The following is a 14,880-nucleotide window of genomic DNA, read 5'->3' as shown; positions in this document are numbered from 1 at the left end:
GTTTTCTTGTACTGGTAGATTTCATGTCAGAGTCAATTGCATATTTAAATCTTAAGCTTATATATTCTTATTATGCATAGGATTCTCTATTAGTTTTTAATTAATAGATAACTTACAGAAGATATCAATTTTGAAATTAACTTCTCTGTAAAATAAATCTTAAAATGAAAATTTGAAAGTGAGCGCAGGAAACCAATAATCCACAACTTAGCAAAACTCTACAAATTAGAACTAATGCAAGATTTAAAATCAACAGAAACCAAAAGATAATAAATTAGCCATACAGTAACCCACTAACATTAATTAATAAATGATAGATTAAAAAAATGAAAAATAACTAGGATATGAGATTAATCTTCAATTCATGCTCTATATGACTCATGTAGACTCACGGGAGGAAAAATATTAAGATTTGAAAGTAGGCTTAATTCAAGATTGAGAAAAATTATGAAGTATAAATTTTAATGGTCCACAGTTTTAGACTCCTAATTTTCTTATATACTTTATAATTTGTTGCTAGCTTACCCATATGAAACTTTCATTATTTTAATATTCTCTCTGAAGTTTAATTAATTAGACTTGCGTTTGAACCCATGTTTGTTTTATTACTTGAGTCTATTCCTTTTTCTTCAATTTTTTTAAAAAACTAATTCTGATATTATAGTAAGATTTAAATGCAGGTCTGAATCAAAATTGAGAAAGAATATGACTATAAGCTTGAATTGTTTGTTTGTTTAAAATGATTTTGACAGTTTAGGCTTATAATTAATTTACAATTTATTCTTAATACACTAATGGAAGACTTTTATCGTCTTAATAAGAAAAAAATATTAAAGCATTTTAAGATGAGTATCGTTTAGGTAGATCATGTACAATATATCACTCAATTAAAACAATTTACTTAAAGTAATTATATAATGTAATCCACATGTTGTTCCGGAGTAGGTATAATTCATTGCTTTTAGGAGTTTTCGGCTTTTGAAGTCTATAAGTACAATTATGGTCGAGAATTGTTGGTATTATTTATATGCAGCTAGGAGCATGAAGGACAGGTGGATGATTATAATTGGTGATGATCCATCCCTCATCAGCCATTTCGGTTAGTTCAACCAAATAATAATCATGCCTTCAATTTCAATTCACTGCAAGACTTTCTTCATCAACCTTTTGTTACACATTCCGTAATGCTCTTAAAAGTCCAAATTCTCCTAAATCAAAGAGGCACAGCTTATTTTGCTGCCTCATGTGTCATGATTCATGAATGAGTCTTTAATCTTCCATGGAAACATAGGCAGTACAAGTTTAAACTCGTGACATCCACAACAAGGGAAAAGGAAAAAAGGCTGTCCCTTAAAAACAAGCAAAGTCAAAACCAAGACCATTCCCATTTAATAAAGCAGTTAAACCAACTCTTTCCCATTTTAAATTTTAGGTCATACCCTTTGCTCACTTGACAGTTACCTACTTTACTGAATGAGCCATTTCAACCCCCACATAAAACTGTACCCACTCCAACAGCCATTGAGAAGAGCACTTCTCTCATTTTATCTATGTCTCTCTCTCTCTCTCTCTCTATATATATATATATATATATATGTTCATCTAAAACCAAAGATATGACAATGTCATTTTGAGAGGGATTTTTTCTTAAAAAAAAAAAATACTCTCAAGAAAACCTTAACAAAGCAATTAAGGGTGAATACATAAATTTTTAAATTTTAGATATGGCTTGTGGGTGTTCATCAACGGCAATGGCAGAGAAGATTTCATGGAATTGTGCATTGTTCGTGGCACTAATGCTGGTGTTAAGTAGCTGTGAGTCAAACACAAGTGAGTTCACAATTCAGATGTTGGAGGAGAATGTCAACAATTACAACAACAAGGCTTGTGATGAGATTTACGTGGTTCGTGAGGGAGAGACCCTTCAAACAATTAGTGAAAAATGTGGTGACCCTTATATTGTTGAAGAGAACCCACATATTCATGACCCTGATGATGTTTTCCCAGGCCTAGTTATCAAGATTAACCCTTTCACCAATAGATCATAAAATGGTTCAATTTGAGATTGTATATGCTTTTCAACCCTTGGTTCTGCTCTGGGAGAGAAAGGTTACAGAGGTAAATCTTTGAAAAGCATCTCATGTACGTATGCATTTATGGTTTCAATTTCCATGTGAATTGCTCGTTTTTAGAAGAGTGGAAGTATAATACATCAACTCAAAGTGGTTGAATTTCCACTTAATTATTTTTAAACTCTTTTGATTTTGTATCAGAACACATATTTTAGTTAAGTTCTTGCGTAACAAACATAGGATAGATTTCTAGTTATACTATGCTTGTATGATAGATATCTAGTTATATTATGGTTGTATGAACTTTTCGTTAGAGACTTTGATAAAAAGAATAGAATCTAATTATTTCACATCACCTTTTTGTACAATTACCTTCATATATGTTGAAAATGAGTTTTTTCCCCTCTCTCACTCTCTTGAATTGCATTTTATAAGAAGTTTAAAGAGAATATTTATGAAAGAATGATGTAAGACTTTTTTTTAAAAGTAGTAAGCTTGGAGGGCTTCTAGGTCTAGCATTATACACTTATGGTTACTTTTTTCTAATTGTGTAGATTAAATAAAATGGCTAATTAGGACTAAGCAATGAAACTGCTAAATGCATGGATTAAAGCGCAGCAACTCAATGCATGCATCACCAGCAAATCCAAGTGACCGTAGGATTTCAGCGCAAATTAATACTTTGAATTCGTTGATCTTATAATTCAACGTTAAAAACTTTGAATGTCTCTACCGTTTGACTTAAACTTCAAAATTCCAATTGTGTTATTGACTTTGACGTGAAGACGTTATGGGCGATTTATATTAATATATCTATAAATACTCTTTAAGTTTTGAAGCATATTTTATTTCTCGTGAGTTTCTAAGAGTTCATTCAAGTTAACTTTATTTATAAAAGTAAAATTTTTATGACATTCTCGCATTGTTTTATTGCAATTCCCTAAACCTCTTATTACCAAACTTAAAAAGAGTGATCTCACCCCAACAACTACTACCATTAAATAGTAATTAGTAATGATAAATTCTATCAAATTTTATCAGGCTCGACCTTTTGTCTCTCCTTTTGAATTTTCACAAAACTATTTTAGAACTCAAAATCAATGACAACAATAAACGAAGCACATATTTTACATTTTTTTGTCCATGTGCTTAAATTGTTTAGTATATATAATAATAATATCTTATCATCTAAAATGACTTTTTTGTGTCAGTACATTCTTTTTTATTTTTTTGGTCAGTACATTATTTAAAATTTTTGTATTTTTGCGTTGTTTATTGTGGGCTTCTCCCCCCCACCCCAATCTCTAGCTTGCTTCAACATTTTTCTTGTCATGGCTACAATGTAATCAATAATCATCGGAAACAATTTAGTTTGGCCACCAATTTATACAAAATGGTGAACAAAGAAAGCCCAATGACTGGCCTAGGATGGTCTTGTATCACTGAAAAATAAACTGTTAAGAGAGCTTATAAAAACCATATCTCATGGACCAGAAAAAATAGATATTTCATACAGCAGTAGCCTGCTAAAGTTGTTGGATAAATTATTTCGGACGACAAAAAACATAAAAATAATTGAAATTGCAACTCATCATATGATATCTTCATTATGTCTCTCACAAAAACAAAGTAATTTTAATTTTTTATTCTCCTTAATTGATAAATTGTAATTATTACTTTAATAAAACCTCTTAATCTGAAATTAACCCATCAAGGGTGATCATCATTAACATATGATAAATACTCAATCATTAATTTATATTTATAAATTTGTTTTCTTTAATTATTTTCTTTTTTAAATGAAAAATAGTATAAAAATGCAAACGAATAGACTAAATTTCTTATTTTTCTTTTGAAGTTTATGTCCAAAGAAAGATATTGTTTCAATTGTTACAAAATTATTTTTGAGATGTAAATTTAAAAATGTTATTTCCATGTTTATTATGAGTCTTAAAAAATTATTATTAAGTATTTTTTTTATTTAAAAAAAAATATTACCTTGCTTTACTTAGTTTCTATATCCATGATAAAGTATGAGAAGTTTCACATAAGAATATAGAACATTATTTTCTAATTCAACTATAGCTCTCTCTTCTTCTTTTTTTTTTTTTACTTTTTCTTTTAATTATTTAAATTTTTTTATATTAAAATTTTACTAAATATATGGTTAAAATTTACTAAGTAACATTTCTAATCGTGATATTTGTAAGAATGTTATTCTTAATAATATGATATTATGATCATATATATTATCAATAAATTAAAATATATTTATATGATTTTTATATCAATTGATTTTAAAAAATAATTTTATTAATATAATTATTCATAAATAATAATGCAATTTCAGACTTTCAGTGTATTTAAATTAAAAATGTGTCTTCCTAAATTTTAAATGAACTTCTCCACACTTTCAAATTCTCTTCAAAGCCCTTATAGAGAGTTTTTTCAACCAGGCTAGTCTTAGAAATTGTATTTACTATGAATGGCTATAGACAAATAATGGCATGATTAACAATATTGAAATTCTTCCCTTCATCAATAGTAACAACATGGTGGAAGAGTGTCACAATAAATAACTTAGTAGAAATTGCAATTTGGTGTAGAAAGAGTCATCATGTCAGGTCAAGATACAACTTAGCAATAAGCAATTTGTATTGAACAGAATGAAGGACCTTTTTGACCATTTGATGGCTTCTGTTCAAATTTGCCCAAGTCAATACATAATCAGAAGACGAAGAACCTCATAAAGAAGAGCAACTTATATATTTTACGGTGAAGTGAAGAAAACTTAAAAAAAAAAAAAATAATTAGTTGAGATTATTTTTGTTGTTGACAAAATTTAAAGTGTTGTTAATGTCATTAATTACCTGCATGCAGTTGATCTATTTTCAATAATTCAAGTGTTACAGACATATTATCTGCAATCTCAGGCAACTTACTGCAGTAATTACAGTATTTATTTACAGTTTTTAATCTCCTGTTAAAGCTGTAATTTATACATCTTTAACAGATTTATATTTATATTTACTTACGATTTAATAACTCCAGATAAATTTATTACTAAAGATGACATTATATTTACAAGCAATGTTTTATATTATTATTATTATGTCTGAAGTGTTTAAAGTCAACTAATAATCAGATAAAAAATAGTATGTTATTTTATTGTTTATGAATAAAAATGTAGTTGTAAGAATGAATGCTTTGAGTTATACATATTATTTTTTATATAACTATTTATATAAATAAATATGAAATTGAGGATATATAAAATATTTGATATTATTTTTTAAATAAAATCACTATTTACATTTGTAATGAAATAATGAATACCTACTTTAACTAAAATATTTTAAAACTAAACCTTTTTGATGATTTTTAAATTTATTAAGAAACTTAAACAAACAACCATTAGATTAAATTAAAATACAAATGAGTAAAACTTACTCAATATATCTGTGTAGGAATTTTTTAATATTTTTAAAATATTCTTGTTAGTTGAAGTCTCAAGAGAATCAAAAAATTATATTAGTTTTTCTTTTAATTTAATAAGTCATAATTATAATATTTTTAAATAAATTATAACTGATATATTTGTTTAATTTTATTTTTTAATTACACAATTTTAATACACTTATTTTATCATTTTGAAGCATCCATCACAATGATTGTTGGCATGCTTATATGCTAGTGGAGACAATTGCTTATAAATAAAAAAAGTGCCATGCCACACACACGAATATTAATTTAATATATAGATCATTTCAATAGATCCTAACTTTCTATGGTCATAAAAAACGCCGTAAGACGTGCTTGGCAACTTCCCAATTTTCAAGCATTGGACCCATTATTATTGACACTTCCATTGTTCAAAATGGATAATTTTTTCTATTTTTTATAAGAATTTTTAAATATTTTTATTAATATTTAATATAATTCTTTTATAAAATTTTAAGAGTATTTATTATGTATATTATAATAATAATAAAATTTGAATTTAATTAAAAATAAATTTAAAAATATTATAATTAATTTCTAACTTTTAATGTATTAAATATTTTTAATAATTTTTTAATGCATCTGATTTAATTGAAAAATATTTATAAAAATAGCATAAGAGTATTTAAAATTACAAAAGACTCTAATTTTTGACACGTAATTACAATGAATATTTTAGTTTTGATCTGTAATTATGAAGTGGTAGCAAATAGACTGGGCCAACTTTTGATTTGGGTCTTCACTCTCTCTCCGTGTTTTCACTACACGCAGCCCAACGACAAATCAAACCGCTTCTATGTATTAATTAAACTATTAAATTATTTTTTGGTGTCACAATCCAAATTTCAAGCTTTGGCCAAGTCTTTCTTCTTTCACTATAAAAGAGCCACATTCAGCATCATATCTTCAGTTCTCTCACCTTTAACCTTTCCCATTAAACTATTTATAATCATTGATTTTCTCTCCTTTTAACTTCACTTGAAAAGGGTGCATCAAAAAGCTTATTCCATAGCTATCCATGATGGACTCACGCAAACAACTATTTCCCCTGTTATGTCTTCCCCTTGTGCTTCTACTTCTCTCAGGTATGATTATGAGTACCATAAAGATGCCACTTTTGCTCAATTATAATTATAAATGAATCTATGATCATCTGCAAGCAACTTCTTGATATCACTTATTGATTTTTCTTGGCTAGTCATTCTAAAACCCAAATGTTATGCCCATTTGCTTTAAATTACTGATTGCATGTTGATTTCATATTAAATGTTCATGTCACGCTGATCACTTTTTAAAACATTAAAGTACAAGTGCATTTTCTGTGCATTTCACGAGGTTTCAAATATACATTAAGTTAATTATTTTTTAATTAAAATTACATGTTATAACAAAATATGTGATTTAAAATAATCTTAATTACTTTTTGCAATTTCAAATTAATTTTATTAAAATTATATTAATTTATCTTTGTATTCAACCACCAAACATAGATTAACTTCATAGATTTATTAAGTGGTTTCAATTTTAAATCTTAAACATGTGATTGTGTTTAATACTTATTAAAAAGCTTTTTAGGCTACACTATTCTTATATGGCTAAGGTAAAATTAGCTTTTATAACAATACACGAAATTGAAAAAAAAACTAAAATATATTATGTGGTATTACAGGACAAATGCAGTTGCAAGCTGAGGCTCGCTTGCGCCGTGAACAATGGAAAAAGTTGTTCGTATTTGGCGACTCATATGTTGACACTGGAAACACAAGAAAAGACCAACTTGGTTCCTGGAAAGAGCCTTATGGCATAACTTTTCCTGGAAAACCAGCTGGAAGATTCTCGGACGGTAGAGTTCTAACGGACTATATTGGTAAGTGTTTCATGTTTTTCTAACTTATTTAATTGTCTTTTCTTTATGTTTTAGGAATTCATATGCTTTGTGTATGTAAAAATTGCAGGAATTTTAAATATAAAATTAAATATAACGTAATTATATATAATACACATCATAACATTTCAATATAGTTCCAATTATATGTAATTGAATAATTGCGTTAAAAACATACACGATGAGAACCCACGAGTCTACACAATATCCTACAAAAAAAATTGCTAATTAATTTTTATGAATAATAAAAGATAGTAAGCTTTTTCCATCTTATCAAATTTCTTAAGTTTCTTGCCTAGAGACTATTAAATTTTTACTATTTTGCGACAGATTTTTGCTAAAGAATTTGTTTGTCACTAAACTTACTTACTTCAAAGTTTTCACCGAAGTGGGTATAGACACTGATGTGGGAAAAAATAAAATTTAATATGCACAATTAGCTCAAGTGCAACAATAATATGTCCATCACAAAAATTTCTTAATCCCGACTAAGGATCCTGAATCACAATAAATAAAAAAAAGGAATACGATGCACAAAACTTCATGTCACAGGAATACTAACATCGATAGGTATCAGTACAAAATTGACATAAGCAAAACACAATTGCATGATATTTTCAAATCACATTAATAACAACATATCGATAGGATATAATTATTATTAATACAATACATAATTATATAATTTACACAAGTCATGTATAAATGGTCTCACGATAGGTGGGATGACATTTATACAGAATAATCATGCATTCAAAATTAATTTAAATATGTATCTTATGTATGAAATCATAATTATACCACAATTATATCAAATAATTGGATCATATTCTATCAATATAATAATTATTTAATTAATTTAGGCACAAGTTAATTAATTAAAAAATATTTATAGTGCCCAAAAAAATTATGAAAATTGTCTAAAATATTAAAAATTTAATATCAAAATCCTCTACTCGACACTCTCCCAGCCCCGCGAGTGGACTTAGTACACAAAAAAAATAAAATTCATCAGTTGCAAAACAGGTCTAACAAATATAGAAACCTGACCCAGTTCAATCTTGCATTCTAAAGCACCAATTCATGCCGTTTCAAACGGTGTATTTTGAACAACAAGAAAGAGTTTCAAAGACTCAAACCCGTGTAACCATGGAGGATTCGAAGTAAGAATTCAAACAACCCAAACAGTTTCTTTCAATGAGTAGGGTCCACCACTACATTCTTTGTGATGTGTACAATAAAAATAGGGTAATGACAAACGCAAAATGAAATAAAGAATAAATTTAATTTTATATTTAAAATTCCTGCAAAAATTAATAAACAAAATGGATGATGTAATGAAAAAAATAATAGATATGTACAAGAGTATAATGATTGTAAAAATTAAGTATAAAAAATTAGAATTAATGAATAAAGAAAATAAACTAATAATTATTTTAAGAGCATTGACTTAAAGTTTAAGGGTATAAAAAAATTTATGTAAAAATATTATCAATATATCAATCACACCATTATTTTTAACCTACTTTTATGTTTATTAATTTTTTCAATATGTATCTTCAATACAATAACCATAAGAAACCAATAAATAAACACAACAATGCTACCTTTTTAATTATAGTTTAAGAAAGGGTGGGGTTCAATTCTTTGCTGGCTTGCCACTTTACCATTCTTGTGCTATTATATATAAGATTTTGGATATCCATGTGACGTTGTTCGAAGCAAGCTAAATGCTACACATCATTGGATAAAACAAAAGCTACATATTGAATATTGCGTTTAAATTATATTTAAGCAACGTTTGTTAATATAATTGCGTTTCACATTGAAACTTTACATTCTCCACTTGCATGCTTCGTGCTTTTAATAAAGAAAAAGAAAGACGTGTCTTATACATTTTCAGTTACAAAATTATAATTTTGGAATACTAAACAAAGTTCACATGATAGGTAGGATATCTTGTTTTGATCTCTTGGAAATAATGCTACCCATTCTTTACTTTGTTCATTCTCACATTTGGACCCACCTGACACTCTTGAGTTTTGTTTTTATTATTACTATGAATAGTTTGTGGAAATTTTAAGTTAATTTATAAGGTAATTAATTTCATCTTTAGGGAATTAAGGAATTTAATACATTATATAAAATATTATATATTTTTATAAATAAAATTTTATTAATTTACTTTGAATAGAGTTATTTATTTCATAAAATAACTTTCACAAATTATATATTATTTTTTTTGGATGCACTCCTTTCTACAACATCTCGTTTTATTCTCTGTTTTTCCTCTCTCTCTCTCTCTATATATATTTTGCCATGATAACGAAACTTAGCATATCACTACTTTTAATATTATTGTTTTAGTTGTAATTTTTTTCTTTAGTTATAATTGTTTATGAACCATGCCAGATGGTTTGCCATGAAACTATAATTGTAAAAAGATAATAACTTCATAATTGTTATTTGAAACGTCTTTTGTTTGTGTCTTACTGCACTGCTTTATGTTGTAACACTTGAGTAATTATAAAACTAAATGTGCTGCAGCTAAGTATTTGGGACTGAAATCGCCACTCCCCTACCAATTTAGGAAAGTGATGAAGCAACATTTGAAATATGGGATGAATTTTGCATTTGGTGGTACTGGAGTCTTTAACACATTATCTTCAAATCCAAATATGACAATCCAGATTGATTTCTTCAAGCAGCTCATAGAAGAAAATGTGTTCACTGCCTCAGATCTCAGCAACTCTGTGGCCCTTGTCTCCGTTGCAGGAAATGATTACAGTTACTACTTGGCCACAAATGGCTCTATCGAGGTAAATTAATTAGAATAATCTATTATATGTGTAGAGACTAATTTTAAAGTGATCCAAGTTAAATATACTATTTTTCACTTCACACAATTTTGTTATTAAATAAAATGTTTTTCACTTTCTATAAATATATTAAATTTAATTTTTATTTTAGCCATCATAAATTTTTACATATTTTAAAAATAAATTTTATCACTTTTTATTGATAATATAACTTGAGTTTTAACATGGCACATCACGTATAACTTTAAAGTGCAAGTCAAGCTACTATTAAATGATAATAAAGACTATTATTAGAAAATTTAAAATTTATAAATAAATATCAAAACAAATTTTTTAAAAAAACTTAGTATTTATGAAAACAAAACCCTATTCAAGTCATTATTTAAAACAATGCATTAACATTCTTTTCCTATATATTCACTCATAATTATTATTGCGCAAAAGTCTTCTATTTATTCATATCTACTTACTGATTTTTACTCTCCTGATGAAATGTATTTAGGGTTTCCCGTCTTTCATTGCCTCAGTGGTTAATCAAACTGCTACTAATTTGCTTAGCATCCAAAGGTTGGGAGTAAAGAAAATTGTTGTGGATGGTTTACAACCGCTTGGTTGCCTTCCTCAAACCACAGCCTCATCCTCGTTCCAGCATTGCAATAGTACATTTAACAGCCTTGTATTTCTCCACAACAACCTATTGAACCAAACTGTGACCAAGTTGAACCAACAAACCAAGGATCACTCCACCTTTATAATTCTTGACCTTTATGATAGTTTCATGTCAGTGTTGAACCACTCTTCTACTAATCACATTAAGGACCAGTTTAAGCCATGCTGCGTTGGTGTAAGTAGCCAATATTTTTGTGGGAGTGTAGATGAGCACAATGTGAAGAAATATACGGTTTGTGCTAATCCCAAATCGGCTTTCTTTTGGGATCTATTGCACCCAACTCAAGCAGGTTGGAATGCTGTGTATAGAAACTTGGAAACGACAAGTGCTCTTCGTCAACTGCGATACTAGCTATAGAGCTATTGGTCTAGCTAGTTCTCAGCCTTTGGTTTGTTGTTTAAGATTGCACTCTCTTTCCATTTGTTAATTTATCCTCATGTTGTGCTTTGTTTGTATTTATCAATTATATTCTAAATGTTTCCTGCTCTCTGGGTGCAATGTTCAAATATGTTGTTCCTTTAATTGGTGGTAGAAATAAATCTACAAGTTGTTGAATCTATTTTGCAATTATTATTATTGAAACAGAATTGAATATGATATTTAGCTTAATCTGCAAGACACCAATACCGGTTGGTCATAACGAAAGTGAATTATGACTGGGCAAATTTTAATTTTACCTGCAATTTCAAATGTTCAAGTATCCGAGATGTTAATGTAGGGATGACTTATTGCAACTGGGTGGTCTCAACATTATGACAAAAACGTGTGTGAATACCAATTTTACCTCTCAGATATTACTTCCAAAATTTTTAAAAAAAATTAATGAAATAAAATTGTTTTACAGCAAAATAAAAAATATTAAAAAACAAACAACTTTGCTTCCGGAAACAGCAGCCTGCATTACACAACTTTATACTCCAAAATTAAAAACTAGTTCGGAGCATAGAAAAGAAAAAAACTCAGGACCTTTGGTATTTTGCAAAAATCCTAAATGTACTCAACATAAAATCTCAAGTAAAAGAGGGAAAGAGAAATTCCTTTTTTTTAAAGAAAGAAAGCAAAAAATATTTAGAAAGAAGGGACATGAGAATGAGAGTTTTTTTTCTGAAGAAGGAGAGGAGAACCATCTTTTTTAGAGAGGGAGAAAGCAAAAAATTTTAAGAAGAAAAAATAAATTTTCAGAGAGATAAAAAAAATTAAGAGAGCAATTTTTTTAAGAGAAAGATCTAAAGTAGAGGAAGGATAAGAAGAGAAAAACCGTATCAACCATTTTGCTATCTTCTACTTTTTATTGCCGGGTACTGACTTCTCTTCTTAACATAAGATTTACATCTACTTGTTGCTACAAAGCTTAATTTTTTGCTGTGTGTGAATACGAAAAGTGAGATAAAGAGATGGTCAATGCAGTTATGTAATAGCTTCATTTTATTTATTTGTTTAAAAGTTATAACATGACGTTACAAAAAGAAAAGTGAATGTGAGGCTCGATGCTCTGCATCATCTCACCGCAATTGCCATATCCCTTACACCCTGCACCCATCAAATCATATTTAATTTGCTTTACGTTGCTTTTTTTTTTCCTAAATGATTTAATAACAAGAATTAAATAAAGGTTAAAAAATAGAAAGTATTAATTGAAGGTGGCCGACTACATTTTGTACAGTTATTTACTTACTATCATTATTATCGGACATTTTTTATTATTATTTTTAGTTCAAGTTACTATTACTATTTTCCTTTAAAAAATAAGATTTTTATTCTTTATATTTATATATTTTATCTCAAATGCAGTATTTTACTATTTATTTATTTTTATTATTTAATTTTTTTCTTCTTTTTATTTTATTATTTATTTATTTATTTACCTCATTTATTATTATTATTATTCATTATTTTTTTATTTTTAATCATAATTAGCATAATAATAAGGAATAATTATAATTGACTTAACCTTAATATATATTATTTATTTATTTTGCTATTTCATTGTTTGTATCTTAATTTGTTTATTTATTTATGTATTTATTTTTATTATCATTCATTGTATTATATAATTTTAAATATTTGATGATAAATAAATAATATTTTTAATTTAATAAGTAAATAATGTAACATAATATTTGCATTAATTTATAACATTAGCATATAGTTTCTCCACCATTGTATGTTATAAATTGACAAAGTTTACGTGTACCTACGTTACCAAAACTTTAGGCAATATTAATTTATCATATGTCATCTTTAATAAATTATAAAATTATCTTAATAATCAATCAAAAATGTGTTTCTCTATAATTACTATTTTACTAATCAATCAATTTAAATCTAAATTATTTTACTAACAAAATAATTTATAATGCTAATGTATAGCGACTCTAGCTTTATACGTTATAAATTGTTAAAAATCTATGTGTACCAACGTTACCTTAGATTTTATATAATATAAATCTATCAAATGAAATTTTTAATCTTTTTATTAAATGAATATCTTCTTTAATCAATTCAAATAAATTTATTATTTTTTATTAAAATGAAATTAATTTCATATTTTAAAATTTCTTGAATCATATTTTTAATTTTGATAAATTAAATAACCAATTATTTCTCTATTTTTATTTTATTATACAAATTTTTGCAATATCGTTGTGTGATTTACATTGCCTTTGATTGTCTAAAAATTATAAGAGATTAATGTATAGCTTACGCTATCTTAAATTCTTTTTCAACATTAATCATAATCAAAATTAAAATTTAAATACTTTATTTACGAATAAAATATTTTTAACGATTTGCAGTATAGTTATGTGATCTTCCTTCACTTTCTGTATTATTTCTCGTAGGGTACATGTATAACCGTGTTATCTTGTATCCTAAATATTATAATTTTATAAAAATAATTTTAATTTCAAAATAAATTTTCTTTTACTAAACTTAATTATAATAAACTAATTTCATAATTTTTAGATAGAACTACGTGACTTTGAGTTCCCCATTGCACCTAGGAATACGTAAGAGCGGGAATCAGACCCGTCAAGTCAAAATAATTTTTAAAAATAATTTTTTAAGGTATCTATTAACATTTTAATAAATAATTATCTTCTTTTTAAAAAATAAATAATAATAATAATAATAATTATTATTATTATTGTTTAGGGGTTAAATAAATATTTTTTCAAAATTAAAATAAATTTGCACAATTAATTAAGGTAACTATTTTTTAAACGGACGTTGTAGAGTGCTAATAACTTTCCTACACGTAAATGACTCCCGAACTCATTTTTTATTTCAAATATCATATTATTTTAAAGTTTTTTCAAGGTTTTCTTAAAATAAACTTTGGTGGCGATTCCTCTGATATTTTTAAAAATATTTTTCACTGTACCATTGCGACTGCCGGGTTGTGATAACGTGTTTAAGAAAAATATCTTTTAAAAATAAAAATATTTTTTAAAAAGTCAAATGAGTTACCACCAAAGTTTATTTAGAGAAAATCTTGGAAAAACTTTAAAATGATATGATCTTTGAAACTAATAATGAGTTTGGTAGTCATTTAGGTATAGGAAACGTATTAGCACTTCACAATATCTGTTAAAAAATAGCTACCTAAAATTAATTGTGTATATTCATTTTAATTTTAAAAAATATTTATTTAACTCCTAAATATTAATTATTTTTTATTTTAGAAGAAGAAAAATTATTTATTGAAATGTTAACTCAGTACTTAAAAAAAAATTATTTTGACTTGAATATTTTTTCTTTTTAGCATTTTTTTATGGATATCAATTCAAAGGATGTAGTTTTTCTCATGTCATTTTTCATATTAAGTGTGAATTCTCTATTGCAAATAGTGAATTTTTTACAGAAAAATATTAAAAAAATAAATATATACACAGATGCACCCAGCCTCAATATATTTACCAACTAGACCTGTTC

At 26.7% G+C, this 14,880-nt stretch overlaps 2 protein-coding genes across 2 annotated transcripts; both read left to right on the top strand.

Annotated features, from left to right (window-relative positions):
- Window positions 1-1,642: 1,642 nt before the first annotated feature.
- LOC113870897 lies at window positions 1,643-2,048 on the top strand. Its single transcript, XM_027507431.1, has one exon. It carries the CDS (start codon window positions 1,725-1,727, stop codon window positions 2,046-2,048), a length of 324 nt encoding a protein of 107 aa, XP_027363232.1. The 5' UTR covers window positions 1,643-1,724.
- A 4,543-nt stretch (window positions 2,049-6,591) lies between these two features.
- LOC113873537 (GDSL esterase/lipase At5g03610-like) lies at window positions 6,592-11,298 on the top strand. Its single transcript, XM_027511691.1, has 4 exons — window positions 6,592-6,658; window positions 7,243-7,440; window positions 10,006-10,277; window positions 10,780-11,298. Exons 1-4 carry the CDS (start codon window positions 6,592-6,594, stop codon window positions 11,296-11,298), a joined length of 1,056 nt encoding a protein of 351 aa, XP_027367492.1.
- Window positions 11,299-14,880: the final 3,582 nt, after the last annotated feature.

Source organism: Abrus precatorius, unplaced genomic scaffold (assembly GCF_003935025.1).
Source record: "Abrus precatorius isolate BTA unplaced genomic scaffold, Abrus_2018 Scaffold7, whole genome shotgun sequence".
NCBI lineage: Eukaryota > Viridiplantae > Streptophyta > Magnoliopsida > Fabales > Fabaceae > Abrus > Abrus precatorius.
The sequence above is the reverse complement of the archived record's forward strand: the minus strand, read 5'-3'. Positions and strand labels throughout refer to the sequence as shown.

Excerpts from the sequence above, each read along its gene's own strand:
- LOC113870897 (XM_027507431.1), top strand. The coding sequence starts at position 1,725 with ATGGCTTGTGGGTGTTCATCAACGGCAATGGCAGAGAAGATTTCATGG.
- LOC113873537 (XM_027511691.1), top strand. The coding sequence starts at position 6,592 with ATGATGGACTCACGCAAACAACTATTTCCCCTGTTATGTCTTCCCCTT. Across the intron at positions 7,441-10,005 it reads AGTTCTAACGGACTATATTG|CTAAGTATTTGGGACTGAAA; the intron begins GTAAGTGTTTCA and ends AATGTGCTGCAG. Across the intron at positions 10,278-10,779 it reads CCACAAATGGCTCTATCGAG|GGTTTCCCGTCTTTCATTGC; the intron begins GTAAATTAATTA and ends AAATGTATTTAG.